The sequence below is a fragment of the Kryptolebias marmoratus genome, linkage group LG15, assembly GCF_001649575.2.
Source record: "Kryptolebias marmoratus isolate JLee-2015 linkage group LG15, ASM164957v2, whole genome shotgun sequence".
Classification (NCBI taxonomy): domain Eukaryota; kingdom Metazoa; phylum Chordata; class Actinopteri; order Cyprinodontiformes; family Rivulidae; genus Kryptolebias; species Kryptolebias marmoratus.
Window position 1 is genome coordinate 10,683,057 of NC_051444.1, and position 24,112 is coordinate 10,707,168.

At 38.2% G+C, this 24,112-nt stretch overlaps 2 protein-coding genes across 4 annotated transcripts in view; one reads left to right on the forward strand and one right to left on the reverse strand.

Moving 5' to 3' along the window:
* The window catches only part of elp4 (elongator acetyltransferase complex subunit 4), a 49,628-nt gene extending 47,748 nt beyond the window's left edge, over positions 1-1,880 (reverse strand). Inside the window, exons 1-2 of the mRNA XM_017440575.2 lie at positions 1,690-1,880; positions 955-990 (exon numbers count right to left, since the gene is read on the reverse strand). Of these exons, the coding sequence (XP_017296064.1) occupies positions 955-990; positions 1,690-1,867 (214 nt within the window). The 5' untranslated portion in view covers positions 1,868-1,880. The remainder of the gene's footprint in view (positions 1-954; positions 991-1,689) is intronic.
* A 103-nt stretch (positions 1,881-1,983) lies between these two features.
* Positions 1,984-15,961, forward strand: immp1l (inner mitochondrial membrane peptidase subunit 1). Of its 3 annotated transcripts, XR_005234138.1 has the most exons (7): positions 2,573-5,226; positions 8,078-8,188; positions 8,294-8,382; positions 8,535-8,661; positions 9,338-9,416; positions 15,093-15,203; positions 15,798-15,819. XR_005234138.1 is itself a non-coding variant. In XM_017441133.3 (6 exons), the coding sequence occupies exons 2-6, from the start codon at positions 8,084-8,086 to the stop codon at positions 15,882-15,884; spliced, it is 519 nt and encodes a 172-aa protein (XP_017296622.1). In that variant the 5' UTR covers positions 1,984-2,042; positions 8,078-8,083; the 3' UTR covers positions 15,885-15,961. The 3 variants fall into 3 exon arrangements, 2 of the variants coding, with proteins under 2 accessions (XP_017296622.1, XP_017296614.1); XM_017441133.3 differs by lacking the exons at positions 2,573-5,226; positions 9,338-9,416 and adding an exon at positions 1,984-2,042 and having other exon boundaries at positions 15,798-15,961; XM_017441125.3 differs by lacking the exon at positions 9,338-9,416 and having other exon boundaries at positions 3,761-5,226; positions 15,798-15,961.
* The last annotated feature ends 8,151 nt before the right edge of the window (positions 15,962-24,112 follow it).

Here is a 24,112-nt window from a genome sequence, read left to right on the forward strand (position 1 = left end):
TGTATTAAAATTGGGTTTGACTGCTTTAATTTGAAGATACTGACATTCAAACTGAAGTACTGGACAAACAAAATAAACAAAAAAATACAACTGAATCAACTAAATTCTTAACACTGAACACAGCTAATTTATAATGCTTTGCAATGAATCAACCTCATTCAGAGACAGGAAAACATGGACATCACAGATCATTGGGTCTCCTTTTGTGCAGATACCTTAAGGAATCATCTGTTTTATTATCTGTTTCATCATCACATATATATATATACATATATATATATATATACATATATATATATATATATATATTGCTTACTTATAAGAACTGCTTTGTACTTACTGCTTTGTTCATTTTGCTCAATAAAAAAGCATTTCTAACAAAGCTGACGGTTTCAGCCTTAATGAAGAGTTCCAGCTTGTTATGAGGTCGGCACATTTTCTATAAATGTGAGTAATTTGGTTGGTGCTTACATTAAACATTTAACACTTAAATTACACTAGATCCTGAAAATGTCAGGTTTATTTGTGAGAGATAACATCTTTCTAATAAACACTTTTTGCACAACAAGTTATTTATCTCAAAGGCTACCAAACTAAAGACAAATTATAGTTACTGAGTGACCATATGGCAAACTTCATGAGTAATATCTATAATGGTATCTTAAATGTTTATATTCTGACGTCATTGTTTTAAATGTGTTTAGAGCTTTGAAGGTGAGTGTTAGGGTACCTGTCTGATTGTTAGATGAGCCTTTAAAATGACAATTTATCTGAAAAGCCATACGAGGCTCTTTTCCAAAATGGAAAAGGAAACATTCATCTTTATCTAAACAAGTTTTAAAGACAAGAGTCTTTAAAGATTAAGTCTACAAAGCAAAAAGAAATAGGAAATATATCAAGTATAGGAAATGACCAATGAATTGTTGATGTGAAAATGTGAAATGATCAGCTCACCAATGAGAAGCACCGTTCCAACTGCTAACCCACCACCTGTTAGTGAAAAACATCAGCAGCATTAGTTATATAATACCTAAATTTTATCTCCATTTTAATAGAATTAAAAATATCTACTTTTTTATTTTGAAAGATCCATATATAGCTGTCATTCAAGTTTTTTCTATCTTTCACCACATGAAAATAAACATTTTCAGATTTCTTCCACGTGTATGAACTCTGGAAACTGAGCAGATGTTTTTTGAGAAGTGACATTTATGTATTTTTGTTTATGGAAAATAAGCCAGTTATTCATAAACAGTAAATTTAGAATCAGTTAATTCTGCTTGATTGAATTAGGTTGAGTTTACTCAGTAAAAATAAAGCACATACATATATAAATGCCACATACAGTACATTAAAAATATTTGGATTACACATGAAAGTGAACACACTTATTTCCATTGTGGTCCAATAATGCTGTCAATCTAAAAGTTAAAGATTCTAAATTAAATGATAAACCTTTCCTGTGGATCAAGGATATTTCAGTGTGCAGTCAGGTATACAGAAACGTTATTTTCACAACACTACAGTCAACAGTGACAAATCCCACTAAATTTACAGTGGAAAAACACACTTTTGAGAAACTTACTACAGTAACAATAAGAAAAACATATTGGCTTCTTATAAACCTGGACGGTATTGACTGAATAACTCTGTTAGCCTGTGTAGCATCTTTAACTACACGACACTGACCGAGCAGATAGTCGAGCGACGTAACACCGGTCGACACCAAGAGCTGTCCATTTTGAACCGAAGGTCTGGTACCGGGTATGGAGATTAATTTGCTCCTTGTTTTCTTCTGAAAGCTCGTAGTATTGAACGGTAAACGTTCAGCTGAGGTTTTACTCACACTGCTCAAGGGAGCTGCCATATTGCTAGTAACATGGCGACGCCTTCAATGTTTGGATGCATGCTGTCCAATCAGAGAAGCGTTTGTTGAGGCTCGACCAATGAGGATAGCGAATGTTATGACGTCACATTAGGCTACAAGGAAGCATAAGTTGTTTTGATAGGTGCATGGTCAGAGTTTTGGATTATACTGTTCGGTAAGTAAAGAAAGCTCCGCTATTTTTTGTTTTAAAATTTTTTGAGTTATGTGCTACATTTCTATATGCATCTACGTTCACATCAATTAATCCAGAGCTCGTGTGTTTCACTGTTCAAGAACAAGCCATCTCGTGTGGCAGTTTGTACGAAAGCGACCTTGTTTAGTCGGTGTTTTCAAATTCAGGACATTCCTGCACATATTTCTGCATTTGTAATATTTCCTCCGTGTAAATTAATGTCACTGCATTAATAAAACCGTTCTGCAAAGCATAAATGAAATAAAGCAAAAAGTGCTCCAGTTTCAGTAAGCTAATAAAGAAATTAAAAATGATTTTGTGTACTGTTTACAATAAATGAAAGTGTGCCTGGCACATTTTCAGGACTTTGACACACAGAGGGGTGTTCCACACTAGTTCCTTAACATTTTTTTATTTTGTCATCTAGGCGAATTTTTATAAAAAATCAAAAATCTATTTGTCCTATATAATATAATATATTATAATATGTCTGTCTGTCTTGTGTAATATAATATTTTAATTAGGTTAAAAATGTAATAATATCGGGGCATCAGAACATGAACAGTCTTTAGGATTGTTGAAACAGAAACAAATCAATCCACACAGAAAGAAAGCTCCCACATAAAGATTTAATTTCTTCCATGATGTCTTAGGCACACTGCTCTTCCCTAGACTCCCTTTTCTACTTAACCTCCATCTTTGAATTCCTTCAATTCACCCAAGCATGCAAAAAATGACACTGGTCCACAAGTACACAGTCACAAATATGCCAATGAAAATACTCAAAATCACTTTAGAAACAAAATTACATAGTTTGACATACATTTTTAGATTGTAATAAAATTCAATCCAGCGTAGTAAGACAACATGTAGAAGTAAATGATCCTTTAATAATTTGAACCATATGAAATTATCATCAGTTTCAGGAAGAAAGAGATTAGATTATCCTCTCTATGAAGATGTTTATAGGTTTCAGTTCCAAAACATCTTAAATCAGAAATGTTCTGAGTTTTATTGCAAAATACGCAGCCACTGATGTTCATGTAACATACTTTCTTCATCAAACTGCAATTTTGAGCAATATTAATATTCAGTGGTGGAGTAGTTTTACCATCAATTTGATGTATTTTAAGAGCTCTTAATGCTCTGCAATAATAATACTGTTGGGCTTAAGAGTGATCAGTAGTCTCCTTAGGACAGCTGTAAAAAGCTTTGTGTTGCAGAGAAAGGCCAGAGGCAGCCCAAGATTGCAGGATGCTGTGATGCTCCAGAGGAAACAATCGCCCAACTGCTCACTTTACAAATGCTCTCAGCAGAGACAGTCCTGCTGTTTTGACAGCAATGTTGAGACTTATGTGTGCTGACAGGAGGCCAAGGGAATATATCATGACTGACAACACTGGGCATTGTGGAAAGACAATACGAGACAAATAAGATGCGCTGACTGACCTGCATCTTGAAAGGAAAAACTGCTACAGCAGTGCAATGTGCATGATGTATGAGTACAACGTTTTCTCCCCCTTTATTGATTAACAATTCTCTCTTGAACTTGTTTAAACCTCTGACTCTTTTGCATTGTTTAGTGTGTTGCAGAATGGAAAGCACCCAGAGTAATTGCACAAAAAATAACACACATCTCCAACTTCTCAAATCATGATTTAACAAGTAGGTGTTGGGTTTTTTTTTGTTTTTTTTGCAGGGAGTTTTGACGGTTCTTTCAGCTGCTGTATCTGATTTAGCTATATAATGGCAGCAGTCATAACATGTCAGACCTTTCCTGGTCAGAATGCTTTCCTGTAAAAATGCTTTTTAGCTTTATTTAACCATCAGTTTGGAATTGCAAGACGCAGTTCAACTTTTTCCGGAGGATGCAAGATTATCATCAACATGCATCACATTTGTTTTGCTAATGTTGAAAGAAAAGCAATAGTCTAAGGGCACAAGTACAATAAGTGTTTAGGATAGGTTTTGTGTACAGCTAATTTTATCAAAGAATGAGACTTTTTTTTCCCATTCATTCAAGATTCCATATTTTGACTAGCTGTTTTTAGCTCTTTTGATAGTTTTTGCAGATGTTCCATCTATATACAGTGAGTCTTATTTAGTTTGACTATAGGAAAGAGACTTACAAACTATAATAAAATACAAAATAATGTTCTTGTTGAATTAAAGGAAACTGCAATCTTAAAAATTGTAGGTTACGTTGAGATGTCCGTCATTAGTCAGGATTAAAATGTATGAGTTTGCGTTGTGTGCTGGGCAGTGGGTAACCCAAACTTCTTTGTAAAACTGATACAACATTAGATAAGATCTCGGAACTCTCTCAGCACCGGGCCAGCACCACGCAATCTCTTGTGGTCAATACAATAAGGCTTAGTGACTGGCTTTCCATTGAATGTAATTGGCTGGGGACTCTGTCAGCCTTTGCTTCCTTTCAGCTCACAGCAGTTGTATTCATATCACTTGGCTATTATTTGTTCTGGCTGACCCATTGATTGTAGGTATAAACTAAGAGCTCCTCAAATAGTAACCTCGCTCAGCTGTTTCACGGCTGTGTCGCTGTTGACAACAATGAAAAGAGCAATATGGAGATCAGTCTTTCGAATTAAGTGTCTGATAAAAGGCAGAATAAGGAAAGATGGGAGCTACACACACTGCCACTGGGACTTTTACATCTGTTCCTCCCCATCCATCCAGGTGTCTGTATTTAAATCAACGGGATTAACTTTGATTGGACTGATATTTGAAACAGACCCCCCTGGTTGTCCAAGGCTCCTCCTTTTTATATCTCACATTAAGATCAAATCAAGCCATGCGCAACAGGACAAACTCCCCACCCTCCCCTGCCTTCTGCTGTCCAGAAGAAAGACATCAGAGGTGGGATTCGTCCCCACTCCGCTCTGGCTGCTCCTCCAGACTCCCTTCCATCTGTGATCCTCAGGGAGGAGAAGAATATCTGACAAGGGGCTCGTAAGCCTCTTAGCCCCCCTGTTGCCTGGTTCTCTCTCAGCCCATGTTTTCCTAATTTAGTTGTGTAAGAAGTCCACCACAAGGCCCTTGTGTGCTATTTGGATTGATATTCTCTTTGTGGTGTAATAGACTGGCTATGTATATCAATTATCACTGCACACCCATGGCAAGGTCAAATCTCAGGAGACCAGTAGAGGTAATTCCTTTCTGACTATTTCCTTATGGCTTCAATAATGTGCATTTAATTAGATATTACTTTTAGACAGCAGTTATTTACTATATTTTTATTTTTACTATTTATACAGCTGTTTCTTTGATTACCTATAAAATGAACTAATTGGAAAATTAAGTATTTTTTTTCTGATACATTTTGTATGAGTTATAAGGAAAATTTCATTGACTTAATAATTTTGTAAATCGTTACGTTTAAGTCGCAGTATTAAGCAAATATGTGTTATTCTATTGTCACTTTTGAATGTAAAGTAGTATTTGAAGACATCACTGTTCAAAATACTGTGCATTTTTTAAAACTAGTTATTTCTCATTAATATCTCTCTGCAACAGGCCAGAATAAGTATTCACATTTCATATCCATAATGGTTTTTTATTTTTTAGAAAAATGACATAACTAGTCTCTTAACTTTTGCAACACTTCAACTTCTTACTATGTAACAAAAATATTTTGTCCTCATTCATGTAGACATGGCTGCTCTGTGCTGAATGATTGGGGATTCAACAATGAGAGGATCACAAAGTTAAACACACAATGATGTTTCCATCTGCTGCTACTCATATGGGATCCCCTCTTTTCCTCACTGTAGCAGTTCGGCGCAACAACAGGAGGCCAGCAGTCACAGATGGTTCTGCAGGAAAGGCTGCACTGACTTTTTTTGTTTTCCCCCGAACATGTTTGGCGTGTAATCCTGGATTAACAGGGAGACTTTGTGTTAGTTTACAGCTGTAGGACAGCATTCAATTAATGCTTGTTGCCCCACCACACACACATACACTAGGTATTAAGGGCAAGAGATAATGTGGGTTGCCCGACTCTTTGCCTGGGGGAAATTAGAGGTAATAGAGATCCAATCAGTGGTCTCTGTGGATATCCACCTCATTCTGAATCCCAAAAGAATCACTTCATCTCATACATTACACTTTATATGAAACACACAGGTGACACTATTGTCCGTGCATACGCACACAAACGCACCCATGCACACTATCAATGACCGAGCATGCTTCAGAAAACCAGGCGGCTGCATATGGACCCTTGATATCAGTCACTGGCCGTGTGATCTTGTTATGCAAAGTCCCTTAATCCCTACCTATGATGAATGCATGCTGGAATGGAGAGGTGGGGCGGGGGGGAGTGATGAAACGGAGATATGAGAGCAGCTGCATGGGAGGCTGTCCACTTTGCTTTGCGAATGAGTGCTAACAAAGATTTTTGATCCCTAGTCCAGCAGAAGGAGGTGCACATGTGAGATCATGTCTGAGAGAGCATTACAGTACTACAGTGATGGAAAAGCATGCTGAGACCAAGAAAAGGAGGGATGGACATGCTACCTCAGTGCAGACCTGAGATTCACATTAACCTTTTGACCACTTTCTTCCCAACTGAGGAATTAGAGGGCCAGAGGTGTTATTCTACCAGCTAGGGGAGGACTGAGTTTATAGGTCCTGCACACATGAACAAGAAACAAGAGAAATGGGGCACTTCATTTGGACTCTGCACTGAGCAGCTATATGTCCCCCTTCACCTGCTCAAGCTTGTAGTATTTGTGAAAAGTTGAGGGTTGCCAAGGGTGACAGTGGAATGGAGAGATGAAGCAGAGTAACAGCAGTAGGGAAGAGAAAGGATGAAGTTGGTCTTTTTTGGATCAAAAAGGATGGTGAATGAGCCAAAGAGGCAAACCATGCTAGGAATGAAAGAATAGATACAGAGTTTAATAGGTGAAGTCTAGCTGGAATGAATGAGAGAGCATTGTGTGTGTGAGAGAGAGAGAGAAGAAGAGAGGAGAGGGTAATGGGATTAGGGGTAACACCTTTGGCAGGGCTCAGAGAGCCACCTGACACCCAGTCTGTTGGGAACCTGGGGAGAAAGGGGGTGGAGGTAAGGGAGAAATTGGGGGCCTAATCCTTGTCCATCTTTGGGAAGTCATTCCCAGAGCTCTGAGGATTTGGGGCTTTGGTTTCCGCTCTGCTTGCTTTGGTTAATAATACCCTGGGAGGGAGAGGAGACATGGAGAGAGATCGAGGGAAAGAGACAGAAGGAATAGAAGAGATGAAGAAAAAGATTTCTTTACTATGTGGTGGACTAGCAGGACAGCAGCCTAAACAAAAAGAAAATGACGGAAGCATACACTAACATCTAAACCTTATATAGTATTTATTGTTAGACAGTCTAATTTAGTGTATATACAGGTGTTTTTCTTCATATGCACCCATGACGGTGTGTAAATACTGGTTTGCTTTCCTCTGTCTATCCCCCAGGTTGAGTAAAAGTCAATAACATGAGAGTGGCTGAGATGTTTGCTTAGAAGATATGTGTGCATGGTCCTTGTTTGTGTTTGAATGACATTGTTTGCAGGGCAGTTGTAAGGGTGCTGAGGTGTTTTTGTGTTTCTATGGTGCTGACAGGAGTTGATAACAGCTCTAATGATTGTGGTGGTAGTGGAAGCAGCACAGAGTCCGACAGAGCAAGAGCTGCTTGGCTGGATTTGTCACAGCTTCTATGTTTGTCCATCACCTGAGCACAAGGTGTTGATGGGTCCATCCTACACAGGATCAAAGTTCAGCACAGTTTTCTGGTGTGAACTGGCCACTCAGTCCCTGAGAATGAAACACTAAAGAATGGGCCATCATAACATTTGGCCAACTGTGGCCAGCTTGTCCACACCTTTAGAAGTTAAACTCCAAACAGCATTTTTCTTTCTTTCTTTTTTTTTCATTTTTTAGAAATCCTTTAAAGAATTTAAGTGTACCAAGACTAGAGGAGTCATAGGGACAGAAAGTGCATCATAACTTCTGGCTGTTCTGTTTCATAGGTGAAGATGCTTCGTCGTGTGCTGGGGCAGACCTTGGGCTTTGTGGGTTACACAATCCAATATGGCTGCATTGCACACTGTGCCTTTGAATACATTGGAGAGTTTGTGGTGGTTTGTATTACTCTGATGACAGACATTATACCTCTTTTCTTACATTATATAAACTTTTCTATGCACAAGAAATAATCAAGTTTTGTTTTTGTTGTCTTGATTCAGTGTTCTGGCCCATCCATGGAGCCCACAATTGTAAACCACGATGTTGTCTTCTCTGAGCGCATGAGTCGTCATCTTTTTAAAATACAAAAGTGGGTAGGACTGATGTAAATCATTCAGAGTATACGCAGTAAATACTCATTGTACTTTTACATTCACTGAAAGATTTGTGGTTTATAAATATACATCATGGAATACATCATATGGGTTTTAATTAATCAATATGCTTATGTTTTGTTTTCAGGGGTGACATAGTAATTGCAAAAAGTCCATTTGATCCAAATATGAACATTTGTAAAAGGGTAATAGGATTGGAAGGTGACAAAATCTGCACAAGTGCCCCTTCAGATTTGTTCAAGACCCACACATATGTGAGTATGTTTACATTATACACACCTAAACTTCTTAAAGTGCAGGGCTTTTCTTTTCCTTATATGAATTGCACATCTGCTGAATACCTGCTTTACAAAGTGAGGATCTATTTGGCAGGCTTTCTTCAAACAACCACAGCTCAGTGAGCTTCATAGAAAGAAAAAAAGAAAGTTACAGTTTAGTAGAGAATGAATGAATAAGGTGTTTAGTAGAAAACACTTGATAGTCTCTTCCACCTTAAAATGCCAAGGATGCTTTATGCATTATGCAAAACTGCACCTCAGTTTTCCTTTGTATGTGTGCCACAGTCTATATGCTGTCAGACCTGTTTACATTTTAGACCACGCACATCGATTTTGTGTCACTGATCAAAAATATCAGCTTTTGACAACACCTATATTTCCTCAGAACAGTGATAAAACCTGAGAGTGAACAAGGTTTCTGCCACTGAAACCACTGTCATTGCTTTTCTATTACTACTCTCCCCAACACCCACAGCTCAGGCCTGCAATCTCTCTGAAGCCTGTTAGAGTTAGTGCCAGCCGAATGGACAGACTGATGGGTGGGAGGAGGGTTGTCTGAGTGTGTGTTTGTGTGTGTGACACTATATGACAGTCCACAAACCAAAGGCTGTGTTTATGTTGCATGTTTTTGAATTTATGTTCTATTTTATAGACTATAGGCAGACACTTGGATAAGGTTATCAAAACACAGCACAGGGCCAAGTCTGCAAGTGCCATTCATCAAATGAAAAGTAAATACTTTGGTTTCTTCTATTTTTTTTTTTGCATTTATATACAGATGACTAGAACACGTAAGCAGTGGGATCAATGCATTTTGATGTATCAAAGTATATTGAAAAATGTCTCTGATTGAGGCTTTTTTTAAAGTTTATACTGCTTTACATGAGATTAGTTTAAGTTTAGGTTTGTTCCTATTGACTCCCACTCACTTTGCCGTCTCCCATTCATTCACTCATTTTTAAGGGAGGTAATCCTAATAGTATTAGCTTAAATACAGATTTCACTGTTCAGATCGCTTCAGTTCTTCTAAACTGAATTCTGCTTTAGAAAAGCTGTTCCTTTTTTGCTTTTGAATTAAAAGTTCATTTGAGTAAGTAATTACCTTGTGGCCAGTAAACCGTTGGTATAATAAAGTACCGCCAAAACAGTCAGTTCCTTAAATGGCCACTTTGGGGTGGGAAAATAGTAAATCTCCATATCAGTGATCATCAACTGGTGGCCTGCAAACCCATTCCATTCTGCTCACAAAGTGTGAATGTATTATTAAATAAAAGACATTTTGACGCAGTAATTAGTTTGCTTACAGCTTGTGATCAGGCCCAACTCAGACACAGTAGAAAGGAAACCAGCTGCTGAGTCCGATCGGCCCCTCAGGCTGTTTTGCTCAGTAGAATGCGAAAGTGGTGACACACGGGAAGCCTGGCTTCAAATCCAGCGTCAAGTATCCATTTTTATTTGATTTTATTTTATTTTTCTCCCAATTTTGGCATACTAGCAAGAAGACCTGCCACTGAACCTATTGTGTAGCTCTGGTCGTTTATTTCAATAGGATTCAAAGGGCTCTGAAATGTAGGAGACCCTGGTTTGAGTCCAGCATTGGTATGCCCCTGATTTTTTTAGTTTCCTGCAATTGTTACATTTTCTGTGACATTGTTTTGTAGTTGGAGCAGGAGTACACTGCAGATGTTTTACCTCTTGAAACAATTGCTAGTGATTGTGGCTAATGTACACACATCTGTGCCTCAAGTAAAAGTAAAACAAAGCCTGTTTTTGAACACTGCACTTCTTTCGGGGGTTTTCTTCAGGTAGTCGAACTCAAAATGCTCAAAACCTTTTATTAAAATTAATAAATATATTATTAGCATTTCTAATCTTTTTTTCACATTTTCTACATTTGTAAAATAATGATAATTCAATATCTGACCTTTTTAATTGACAGGCAAATACTGTCAATGCTTTTAAGTTGATAGAAATACTGTCTTGACATAAAATCTAGCATTGCTTTTAGACTTCAAGATTTTCTTTTAGGTTTCAAATACATTTAACTTGCAAATAAGAGGCCTATTGTGTGCATGTGGTCAAAACTAAATGCATTACTAAAATGTTGACTTTACTCAGAGAAACTAAGCAAAAATTGACAACACAAAATAACGTTGTTCAGAAAAATTAGAACTTACCAGTGTACACACATTTTAATGCTGCATAGCATTGATGTGATGCATGATACCTGGAACATTTTAATCCTATATATGGTCATATTTATTTATTATGTTTTTACCTCCCAGAGACAAAATGACTGTGTGACAGCTGGTGTAACTGAGAAAATACCCGTTGTTCATATAAATGTTTGAGTCCCCTTAGGAGGTTGATTTTTTCCCCCCTCCTCGGGAGGATTTATGTGTTTGTGTGTGATTATTATGATGGTGTGAAGCATTATGTGTAGACCTGTAGAGATGATTTTTTTTTTTCTTATGGCAGTGTTAGACCCTGTCATCACCTCCTTTCTTGTTCAGACAGAAAGACACATCCTCTCCACCCTCAGAGATCCAACAACTGACTAATTGCTCTCTCACCTTTTAGGAATCATTTCTGTGTCGAAGCTTTTGTGTCAAAACAGTGCCACTTGATCCCTAATGTTATAGCAGATGAGAGATAAAGGCATGTGAGAGATGAAATGTGCCCATACCTTCTGTTCTTTGCAGTAGAGATACACAGAATAATATAGCAAAGGATTTACTCAATATTCATATGCAGTAATAAGCTGAACATAATTCCTCACCCCAATCATGTTAAAATAATGAGCAGTGTAATGGCATGGCTGTTAAACAATATTCCTCCACAGTGATGAGAGTTCCAGTTTCAGGTCTTCTCGACAAGTCTCTGACAGGTACACAATGCCTGGCATCGACCCAACCTGCAGCCGCTGTACTAGTGCTTTCTCTGCTATCCATCACAACAAAGTCCCACCTCAATATTTAAATATACTTCAGTTCAGCATAGAGTTTATTTGGAATTTAGAAATAAATTCTGTCAAAAGCAGACATATTGATATGGTTGGAAACCAAGATGACAGATTACTCACATGTGCCATCACCCTGTCTGCAGAGAAACTGATTAATTACAGGCTTTATGTGCTAAAATAATAATGATAAAAAAACAATAAAGCGAATGAATGAAATTGTACTTGTGTTTAAAAAGCAAAGGCACAAAGATGCATTATCTGGTTTTCTCAAACTTCAGAAGTCTTTCTTTAACATATTCTGCTCTTGTTTTGTTGTTCACCCATTTCTGACTCACTAGGTGATAGGTCCTAATGCTTTTGCTAGTTCTGGCCACAAAAGGGCAGGTCAGGTTTCCAAGCATTTCCCTTTATCACTTTTCTGAAATGTTGCCTGGTTGATCTTTCAAACAGATTTGTCTTTAGTTCAACTTGAGTTTGTCTTTGACATCATTTGTTTTACAAAGCTACAAATACAGTGTAGGGTTAAATTTATGATCATTTTGGACCCTTGGCACAGTGAGGAAATTTTGAGTGAGCTGTTGGGGTTTATCACTAAGTTAGCAGCTGAAAGACCATGGCACAGTTGGTGCCTGGCCCAATACCATTTGTGTTTATGACACTTTCTCTTTCAGAGTGGACACATTTTGAGGGAGAGTATTTGAATGATTAGATGCAACTGATTTACTTTTTTTTTGGAATTTTCTGCTAGTGGTGTTGCTATTATCTGCTAAAAATAAGTATATTTTTTACCTTAAAGGAGCCTTGGATTGTTTTACAGAGACACACAGGTGTTGCACAGCACTGGAAATTAAAATGGAAAAAGAAAATGATTATTTTTTTTCATCAGAAAATAGGCCAAGCAACATTTTCAAGTGACTGGAGGAAATAATGGTCAACAGTAACAGTAATGGAGACAGTAATGAGTTTTGCAAATCTTGTTGATTCCAAACATCCTACAGCTTTTTATGTTTCTTATTTCTATTCTTTTTTTTTGTTTGGTTTTAAAAAGCACAGTCTAAGCTGCTGCCAAAATTAAATCATCCGAATTTTCAACTGTGTTGTCCTTGAGTACAAAGAACCTAAAAGGTTGGGGATGCAGCAACACACTGCAGGTTTATATTCATGTGCCCTGATTTTCTAGAATAATGTAGGTGCTAACATAGACTTGGGATGGGAATCAGGGCTGCCGTGATAGTTGTTAAAAGTTGCCTACATTTTAGGCTTTATTGACTCGTACGTATTAATTGGTGTATTTCCAAACTTAAAAAAAAAATCATAAAGTATGTTTGAGCCCAGACAAGCTCAAGAGTTAAGTCTTATGACACTATTAAAGAAGTTTTTTTTTTTTAGATCTGACTGAAAAAAGTAACTTAAATACTGGAAAAGGTGATTGGATTTATGCTTTTGTGGCCTTCATTGTTGCAGCCTTTATACTGTGTTGTTTGCAAACTACATAAACCAGCCACTAGGGAGCAGGACATGTATGAGGACAGCAGGACAGTGGTGAGGCATGCTGTAGGAGTGACAGATAGCTTCAATGTGATGGTGGGACAGGGTACATGTATGAATGAGAGGGAGGCAGGTGGAGAAGAAGTTGAGGTTCTCCTTGGGAATGACAAGGATGGATAGGATTAGAAATGAGGTCATCAGAGGTACAGCACAGGTTGAACGACTGAGAGATAAAGTTAGAGAGGCCAAACTGAGATGGTTTGGATGTGTGCAGAGGAGGGACAGTGGGTAAATTGGTAGAAGGATGTTAGAAATGCACCTGCCAGGAAAAAGACAAAGAAGAAAGCCAAAGAGGAGATATATGGATGCAGTTAGAAAGAACATAGAGGCAGTTGGAGTGAGGACAGAGGACGCAGAAGACAGAGTTAGATGAAGGAGGATGACTTGATGTGGCGACCCCTGAAATGGGAACAGCTAAAAGAAAAAGAAGAAGAAGTGTTTGCAAAGTAGATGTCTGAATACTGACAGGTCCAACTATTTGTAGCTTTGCTCTAAATTTGGGTTCTTGTCAAGTGCTTTGGTCATTACTGACATGAGCTGATTGTGCCTGTTTTTATAGCACACTGCAGATTTAGACTCTTACAGAACTGGACACCCCCATAGCCACAGTTACTGATTTGCATCCAGATGCAAATTTGCCCCAGATAGTAAATCTGACCTACAGTGGGTACTTTAGCTGTGCTTGATCAGATGTTGCGGATTTGCATCAGTGTTGTCGATCAGTTTGTGGCTTTGCTTTAAATTTTATTTAAATGAGTGGAATCATTTTTCAAAGTGTTTGAACAGGTGAACAGAAACTTTTGTAATCAAATCTTTATGCCTTTAGGATCAACACAACCAAGAAGAAATTTTAAAAGAAAAGTAAAAATGGTAGCTCGTGATTTGGCAGATGAGAAACTATGGTGGTTCTTTTTTCCTGTTCTTGGGAGCCAGCATATGTTACCATGTTAATGAGGTGTAATGGTGAGAATCCAGCATGCTGACATATGGTTCTCAGATGACTCCTTTAATGATATTCATTTGTGTTGTTGTTAGTCAGTGAGTTGTTTACCTCATGTTAGGTCAACGTGTCACTGGCTTGTGATTATGTCACATCATCTGTCTCAATTATCAAATATGAAACAAAATGCAGCAACTCACTGTAGAACTGTGGACTAATCAAAGAGCAGGGTGATCGGAATAAGGAGCACAAACACAGGCAAAGATGTGACATCACCCCACTGTCACTAGTTTCCTGATTCTTTTTTCATGTGTTTCTCTTTCTTCCAAAGGACTTTTGCCGTTAAAAAGTTAGGCAACACAAAAATAGACTCGTGGATTGTGATGCCCATTATGACAATATAATGTGTTGTTGATCCTGTCTGCACATATAGGGGGACAGCACACTTAATTAGGGCCTTGACAAGCCTACTCTCCTAAAGTGATGAGATTAATCATAATTGGTGTCACTGTGAATTAGAGCCTGCTTGGATGACTGCCCCACTGGCAGGTCGGACCGCGATGGAGACCCTTGGACACTGCTGCTAGCCGCAGCGTAGTTCTCTCCCTCGTTCTCTCTCTGCCCAGCTATCTCAGGCCCCTCTCTGGCTTTGTCCCCCAACCCCCTCGCCCTTGGTAAGAGGGGCGCAGATCTTAGCCAACAGCCTAATAACCCTGTTTGAAGTTTTCCTAAATCCCTATCCGCCGACGCTGTCCGTTACCCATGACCCCTCTCGTAAGACGATGCAGGTTAAAGACGGGACCAGTTGGTTGACGTAGAGATAGGTGAGGAGGGAGGGAAAAATGAGGCAGCTCTTTAGACATAATCAAAGAACTCATTTTTGCTAGTTGAATTTATTCTGAAACATGCTTTCTATGTGATATTTTGTCCTGCTTTTTTGTGTGATAATGTTTTTAGGTTCCAAAAGGCCACATATGGCTAGAAGGCGATAACCTTAAGAATTCCACTGACTCCAGGAGCTATGGCCCAATTCCATATGCCCTCATTCGAGGGCGTGTTTGCTTAAAGGTAACAACCAGTCTCTTCTCAAATGTTTTCTTTTGCAAAATTCAGCAAAATAGTTTGATTTCTTTCCTACATGGGTTTGATTGTTGGTTAAGTGTTTGCTCTTAGATACTGTCAGTTCTTCAATGAATTTTTGTAACATTCCAATTTGTCTGTTTTAAGTACAAGTCAAAGACTTTAGTCAGTTGGAAGTATAAAAACAAGTGTGTGTGATTAACCAAAGCCTGAACGACATATTGTCTAGCTGTCCATTTTGCAATGTTGTCATGTCACTGGATGTCATCACAACCATGACCCTGGAAACAGGTCAAGTAACCTTCTGTCCATCTGATTGGACAATGGCACTCCACTGGAGGGGCCCTGCTATGACAGCTGATAAAATAACAAGATTATATATATATATATATATATATATATATATATTTATAAAATGAGGTCAAATACATCATTAAAAGCTGCATTTTAAAGTGTTGACCAAATGTAAAATAAGGTTTTTCACATCGTTATCAGAAACAATTTTTTTTGTTTGTTTTTATTAGATTCTTTTTTCTTTTCTAACTTCTTGTTATTTTTCTGTTTTTTACCCCTCCTATACAGCTCTGGCCGCCACATAGTTTCGGCACCCTGAGTGAAAGCCCAACCCAACGCATCATTAAATCTCCAAGTGACTCAGACTCTGACTAACACATCCCATGTTTTTGTGATGTGTGTTCCTGTACTTAGTTTCAGTTCATTTTTGAATAAAACTGCTATTTATTCAATTTTCTTTTACATTGTATCATTTTAATTAAGGTGAGAAGCATTTCTAGGGCATGTTTTTTTTTTGGTTTTGTTTTTTGGCAGAAACCATACATACATGCCTGATTAATGAAAATATTTTGTAATTGCCAGGCCTTTGTCATCTGGGGCTTTTGTTGTAGCTGTGCAGCATGTAGAAAGAGCATTGCGTGATCAGTGAGTAAAACTGTGTCTCTGTGGAACAGCTAATGGCATACATAGGTTTTAAATCAGTATATAAAAACCTAACCGCACATATGCAATAATTAGCTATTTTTTTAACTCTTTTTATTTAACAGTTAAAACTATGAAATTCAAAAAGTGTACAGATATGATTCTTTTGTTTTACTAAAATAAGAAATCTGCTTAAATCTACAAACTTTAACTTTCCTGTCCTAATCCCCTTAAAAATATGTTATTAATGTCATATTTACCTTGTCCTGGTTTAACAAAAGCTCCCTGATTGTTTAATATTTAATTAGCCTGCAAAGGCCATTGGAAAAAATGTTAACATTTCCCATTTAACCATGCAATATTAATATGCACTTAGTAAAGCCTCACTCTCCACTGAATACATTGTGTGGGTATGTGTGTGTGTGTGTCTATATGTGTCTAGATAGTAGCTCAAACTCATAACTCAATATTTGGATGCACTAATGGCAATATGAACTTTTGTAGGACTTGTAGTCAAAAAATGTGACTACAGTTATTGATTTTTATAAAGATACAACACTGCAGATTTGGCATTGAAAACTCCAGTTGATGAAATAGTTAAATAATTTCTTATGCATAACAAATATTTAACTGCTAAGAGAGAGGAAAAACCTAACATCAGCCATGCCATCAAAGTACAAAAGAACATTTATTTAGGTAATACTTTTTTCTGCACTACCTATACATATTTTAAACTGAAAATCTGTGCTTTCTGTCACAACAAAGCATCAATAAAAACAGAAATTTGGTTAGTGGGAAAAAAATTAGCAGGTCTTTTTTTTAATACCATCAGGCTGCTGACTCTTAGAAAAATCACTGCACTGCTGCACATTTGCAAGTCTTGCTCATCCTGCTCAGACCTTCCTGGGCATAGGGACATAACAGCACATTCGCATACTGAGCTCAGCTGGTCATCCTCCGAGGCAGAGAGGGACTCTTCTCTTTCGAGCTCCCCAGGGGAAGTGAGTTCTGGGCAGCCGTGGGTCCCTGTCCAGCTGCTTCGTCTGTCTGCAGGGGACCGGAGGGTCACAGACAAGGCTCACTGTGACACTGAATTATCTGCCTGAGTGTGATTGTGCCTGCTGGGAGGGATACTCAAGATAATATGTATGTGCGCACTCATGAAAAATATTCTTTAAAGGATTTGCTTCAAGCACATCTTTTTTCTCAAGGTTTTATGTTCATCTGTTGCGTGTCAACATGGCACTGCTGTTCAGCTGAAATGCTGACACAAGTAATCTGAGTGCAACTCCTTCAAGATACTGCCCCACAGAGGGAGCCATGGCCGTTTACTGACTGAAGCCTTGGTGGATGAAAGGCCGTTTCTGATTTAAGTAATGTTAACAAGGTTAAAGATGAAGAGTGGACATTCACACCACCAAAAGTCTATTGGAATAAGTCTGTATGTCATTCCTTTCTTAAAGGATGGAGGTCAGCTAACCCTTAGGAGAATTTGGCACCAATAGAGGAAAGAAATTAACTGCTAAAATCTGCTTCAATGTAATCTATGTAGATTCTTGAGCTATGCTATGTGTTGCTCTCATTCTCATGCTTTGAGTTGGACCAGAGTTCCAAGAAGATGACCGAGCAAAGGTGTATATCATTTTCATGCTGAGTGGGCAACAAAGCCAGGAGTGGGACAGGAGGAGAAAGACATCAGATGAAAGGGACAACAGACAGCTGTGCTGAGCTATGCAGCACTGCAGAATCAGGCTGGGGGCTGTCAGCAAGGCTGTGGTGTGTCTGCTGCCTCTGTCAGAGACAAAAGAAAACAGTTTTTACGTTGCAGTTATGTGCCACTTCAGCTTGTGGAGATAATCAATATCAGATGTCCTGCAAGATGAAAGACAGTTGCATGTTAAAAATGTTTCGCCATATTGAAAGAAACAGATTCAGCCACCTGTTTGCTGTTCGTAAAGAAATTGCTGACTTGAAGATAATTGTACTTTTTTCCTTGATGACAAAAGAAGGAGGACACTTTGCCATCAACTTACCACATATTTAGCTCTCATTAAAGCAGATGCACCAGATCAATTTATTGATCAATAATCAATTGATTTACCCTTATAGGACATTAGATTACTGAGTCTATTCACCCTTATGCTTCATCAGATCTCAACAACAGAAGATGAATCCGTTAATTACAGGGAACTTTTATTATATTTATACCCAGGAAGGAGGAAACCAAGTTTGGTCTTTCAAGATTTTATTACAAAGATCAACTAAATCAGATAAAATCAACAATAAATATTAAGACAAGACATCCAAAATAAGACTTATGCAAATAACTTAGGGAATAATATTCTAAGGAATAACTGTGAACTAATTACTTTGGATATGATTTAACCAGACACTGCACTGAAAGTGACAATTAATTATTTAACGATCTGAAGTAACACTTTGATTATCAGTTTATCAGAAATACAGGACCCCTTTGAACAGAATGTTTGATTAAGACTATGTTTTAGTATTTAACACACAAAGAATTTAGACTATTTTAATAAATAATTCATTTTAGGATTTGGTCAGATGTAAAGAATTTTATATTATTTTAAAAATAATGGTTGTTTTATCAAATTTGTCTGATATTACTGTTTCCTTATCACCTAGTTCAGACGTTTGGGTGCATCACTGTGGTGTGGCTGGATCAGGGTATGCTTGCCCTGGAAACGATGGCGTGCAGGTGGAGTGTCCCTGGTCAGCCTGTGGAAGGGTGGCTTTAACCCTGGAGTCATCTGAGGGCCAGTTGAGGACAACAGCCAGTCCGAATGGTCATCCAGGACAGTGGAGGTGATGGAACTGAGGCAGGTCTGAAGCTCTTTAGCTGATAAACCAGGGGAATGCTCTTAAAGGTACTTTTTTTTTTCTTTTTTGTCTGCTGGACTTAGAAAAAAAACACTCTAAGTAAAAATGTTCCTTTCTCCTAAGTTACAAACATGAAACTGATGTCAAATGAGAGGAAGAATTGTCATACTTCAAAAACAAACTCCAAAATGAACTAAACTGCAGTTACCCACCAAGACTTTCTCTGCAGCTTGTTATCAAGCAAAGTTTCATAACCTAGGACATTCAGATTATATGTCCTAATATTTATATATATATACATACACAAACAGTGGCTCGCAAAAGTATTCACACCCCTTGAACTTATCCATATTTTGTCACATTACAACTACAAACATAAATATATTTCATTGGAATTTAATGTGAAAGACCAACACAAAGTGGTATACAATTGTGAAGTGGAAGGAAATTATCCATGTTTCCAAACATTTTTTGTTTAAGTATTTCAGCGTTCCAGTGATGGAGGTAGGACATAAAATTTGCCCATGATGACTGAAGAAGCAGTATTTTGTCTTTGTTTTCACATGTTTACTAGCCAAAGCTTTTGTTTCTGTATCAGTTTTGGCACAATATTACACACTTTGTAAAATATGTTTTTTTTTTTAAGAAACAGTAATGTGGATCAGTTTTTTATTATATCACCTTAACACAACATTCTCGTATTTGCCAGTTTGTGCATTTCCTAAAACTTTTACACAGACTTTATAAAAGTGTTACAACAGAGTAAGATAAGAAATAAATGGAGGGGGCAGACAGGACAAAAGAGAAGTGGAGTAGAGAATACTCTGTGGCAGAGGCAGGAAGGCAGACGGTATGTGTTCATTTCAGGTTAATTGGATCCTTTTAAAGTGCAAAAACACGTGAAAGAGGAGAGCAGGAGGGATGTGCAAAGAGAGAAAGAAAAGCTGCTGTCACTGGTAATAGCCTGGTTTGTTTGTTTTCATATCCATGTTAGAGAATGTGACCCAAAAGTAAACTTGGGTCAGCCACAGCAGCATTGTTCTGACATCCAAATCTCTCCCCAGTTCTGGAGAGTTCAGAAATACGTAAATCTAAACCTGCACCAGCAGCAGGGGGTTACTAATCAAAACCTCTTGTGCTTTCGCCACATCAGCTTTTGCTTGTCAGATATCTTTTACTAAGCTGAGGTTGTATTACTTGCATGAATTTAATCATGCACCAGCTCTGCCTTCCTTTGCATATGTCTGTTCTGTTGTTTTTGTTGTGTCCAGTTTTCTTCCTTCACTTCTTCTCTTCATGCCCTCCTCTCCCATCCACACATGGTGCTGACAGCCGATAGGGAATTGCTCCTTTCACTGACGGATCCTTTCATTCTCCCCTTTTTAATCAAGCCCGTTAGTACTTCCTAATTAAGACATCAGAGTTGTGTTTGATCACTCTTCTCTGAGAGAGAGAGAAGGAGGGGGGGACAGTGAAAGAGATCATGAAAAGAAGTGTGTACACTCTAGCAGTCTCTATTCTGCGTGTGAAGATGACTGAGCAGCTTCAATTGAGCCAGATACACCTCCTTCAACTCTGTTCTGCCAGCCCTTGAGGCTTGCGGTGCGTAGATCTTCCCAAACTAACAGACGTCAACCTCTAGAGATCCATACCAGACAGATGGTATTGGAGGCTGGATGGGACGGCTATCGAGCTCCCTACTGTCAGTTTGTTGTGATCATCACACACACCAGGCTGTCAATACTCACAGTCCACTAATCAAAGAAATTAAGAAAAAAGAACCACAAAGACTACTACTACATTTAGAAATGTAACTTTTGCTGACTTTCATTTAAGAAGTAAGACTCTGAACAGCTAAACTTTAGAAGGAGCTAATTTAAGGGTTTTGTCAGAACTTTAGCCTGCCTTTGGTCTTTGTGTTTGTCCCTTAAAGGCAATCAGGAATATGAGTGCTTCTTTCCTCTAATGGAGAGACTGGGTGGGATTTTGAGTTTGAATGTGCTGTGCTCTGTTGTACACTCACTCATCGAGGGTCCAAAAGAAAAGAAGAGACCTTTATCCTCAGGCAAAAACTGATGCAGTAAGGGGAGTGGGTGATTGAAGCTTTAGTTTAACAATTCTGACCTATATCCTTTTTGGCTTCTACAAAGAGGGAGAGGATAATTTGCGACTTGGAGAGCTCTATGGACAGTACTGTTTGTGGCTGAGACAGAATATGAAGTAAGATTTTACCCAGTCTTTACAGCTTGCTAGTAAGACAAGCCTTTCACTCAAAGTTTAGGTCAAGAGTATTGTTGAGACAAATCAGTTCTTATTTATGTGGCAGAACCAAAGGACTTAAACAAATATTCTCTTCTTATATATTTCCAGTTCATGCTATTTTATACTTCCACTCCAAAAGATCTTTCTGACTCTTAGTTACCACCTGCCAGCAAATGGTGTCAGATGATGTTTTTGCCTGGGTGCTCATGCATGTCATGTTAGCTAAATACTGTATCTCTTGAACCACTGGACAGATTTAAATAAAACCCAAAAAGTAATCATTTGATGCACGTCTACAACTGATTAGCATGTGGAGTCAGCCCAATTCAAGTGCCACAGCTAGCTGACACAAAAATGGCTATAACTGGTATTGAGCTAAAATCTGGTGTGGTAGTAGCTGAAAGTCATTCTCAGCACATACTCTGAGCTCTACAGATTGTGTTAGATCTTTATTTAAAACTTTAGCATTAACTGTTGGAGTCAACTCTGTTAGTCTGTTAGCAAAATGTTGTATCTCACAAACCACTGGGCAAATTTTATTGAAACTCTCAGAAAGTAATTACATACATGATGTACATACATCTAACTGATTAACCGATCTATCGCTCCAGTTAAAGATGACTGCCAGGGCTAATCAACCTTAGCCAACACAAACATGGTTATAACTCAGAAAGTTTTATGAATATTGTGCTAAAAAATGTTGCAAAGTTTTAGCTGTGAATATTCACAACACATACTCTGAGCACACATTGCATGAGATTGAGCATAATGTTAATTACCAAAACAGTTACAACTCTATCATTTCTTAGCATAAGATCTTGGTTTAAAAGTCTGGCATGAAAGGTGGCAAGTAATATGCATTCCTTCTAGGAATTTTAGGCCTTTAAGTATTATTATTATTATCATTCTTTTTATTATTACTATTTGTTAAGTCCTTTAAAAAATAAATTTCAGACAGTTAAAAAACTTTTTTTGTACTGAAGTACCTTCACTTTTATTGTTTTTTCTATGAACTTTTAACATAGTTTTATTTTAAATAAAAAGCTGATATTTTTTGTCTTTTCTCCTTTAATAATCATAACCCTCAGATTCACATGAGTGTTAATGATATAACAATTAGAAAGACTGTCATACCTAAATACTTACATGACTTTTCAAAGGTTTACTGCAAATCTATGTTTATTTAATTGAGTAAGTGAGACAGAACTAGTGCTATTCCTTTTTTACAGATCTGACCATTTCTTCCAGCATTTTCTGATGGTCACTCAATTAGTCTCTGAGTCATTGTCTGCTTGTGACTCGGAGAGATTAAAGTACAGTGTGCATGTATTTGTCTGTGTCAGTGTGTGTGTGTGTGAAAGGGAAAGAGAGCGAGAGCTTGCGTGTCTGCGTATGTGTTCCCCCTGGCATGTCCTGGATCCCGTAGCAGGATACAAAGCCATTTCTGCCTGGTTTGCTGATGGGGGCTGCTCTGCTTCCAGACAATTTAGCAAAGGAAACTCCTGTAACAAACATAAACAGACAGAGACTGATCCAGGCAATAACAGGGAGCGCTCGCACAAAGGAACACTCAAACCCAAACAGGAGTGACACATGTGTGGAATGAAAAGCTCGTATGTGATTCAGGTTAGCTACTAACCAACTTTCTGTTTTGTTCAGTCGGGAACCGATTTGTCGCCATGAAGGGTGCTCTGTGACTCTGGCCGCGTACCAAAGTCTAGACACTGTAATTTACTTTTACTCATTCTGCTCCTCATCTACAAACAGAAGATTCTTCTGACTAGATTAGAGTCCCTTTCTCTCTCTTTATTTCTCTTTTTTCTTTTTTTGACAAGTAGTCCATTTGCCCCAAAGGTAAAGAAGGAGAGGGTCAAAGAATAAAAGGAAAGCAGAATGGATATCGGCTTAGATCCTTAGAGCGAAGCATGGTCTCAAGCGGTGATGGAGTGCTGGCACGGGGAATCAGAGCATTGCGTGCGTGTGTGTTTGTGTTTCTCTTTGGTCACTGTAGTTCAAAAGCTGAACTGTGTCCAAGCCATGGTAATGACGCAGGCGGCCACAACAAACTACAAAAACCAACAGTCTATCGCTGGCCAATTACTGTCCGCCACAATTATATTTCCAATTCAGAGGTAACGAGGGAAAGTGGCCCAACTCAACTAATCATTTCAAGCAATTACTTTTAAAACTAATTAGAATGTCAGGTTTGGCTGTGCGTGCCTGAGCTTTTGGGAGCTTTTTGTTTGTGTTTTTGTTGCTGTTTTCACTTTGTCAAATGGTTGAACTTGAAAGGAGAGACCAGNGGGGAGGGGGAGGGGGAGGGCACTATCAGCAACCGTGCAAGCCAAACATAATTTCGCAGCCACAGATCGAGCGACTTGATCATTATGAAAGTTTTTGTGAGTTTGGGAAATCCATTGTGCAGGAGAAAGTGCTGCGTTTGTTCTGACGATGCCAGGCGCTTTGCCCCACTTGTAAAAAGAGTTCTTGGTAACGTTGGCTGAAATGCTGTGAGAAAGCAAGCAGACCCCAGATCTCCAGAGCCTTTGATCTGAGCAGAGGGGAATGTGAAGGAATCACAAAGAGGGCACATTTTAGGGTTTGTTCAAGAAACATCGTGCCTCTGTACATTAAAAACACAGAACTAAAATGCTAAATTATTATTTTTACATACATTGTTCAATTGTTGGTTTTCATATGCAGTATTTAGCTCCTGTTTCAGTTTCATCTTGTAATCCATTAGTAATCAGCACACTTATTGTCTCTCAGTAATCACTCTTCCCAGTACTCCCTGGTTTTCCTCAGGTCTTCATTAGATTAATTATTAACCTCATTGCATTGTGCTGTTTGCTGGT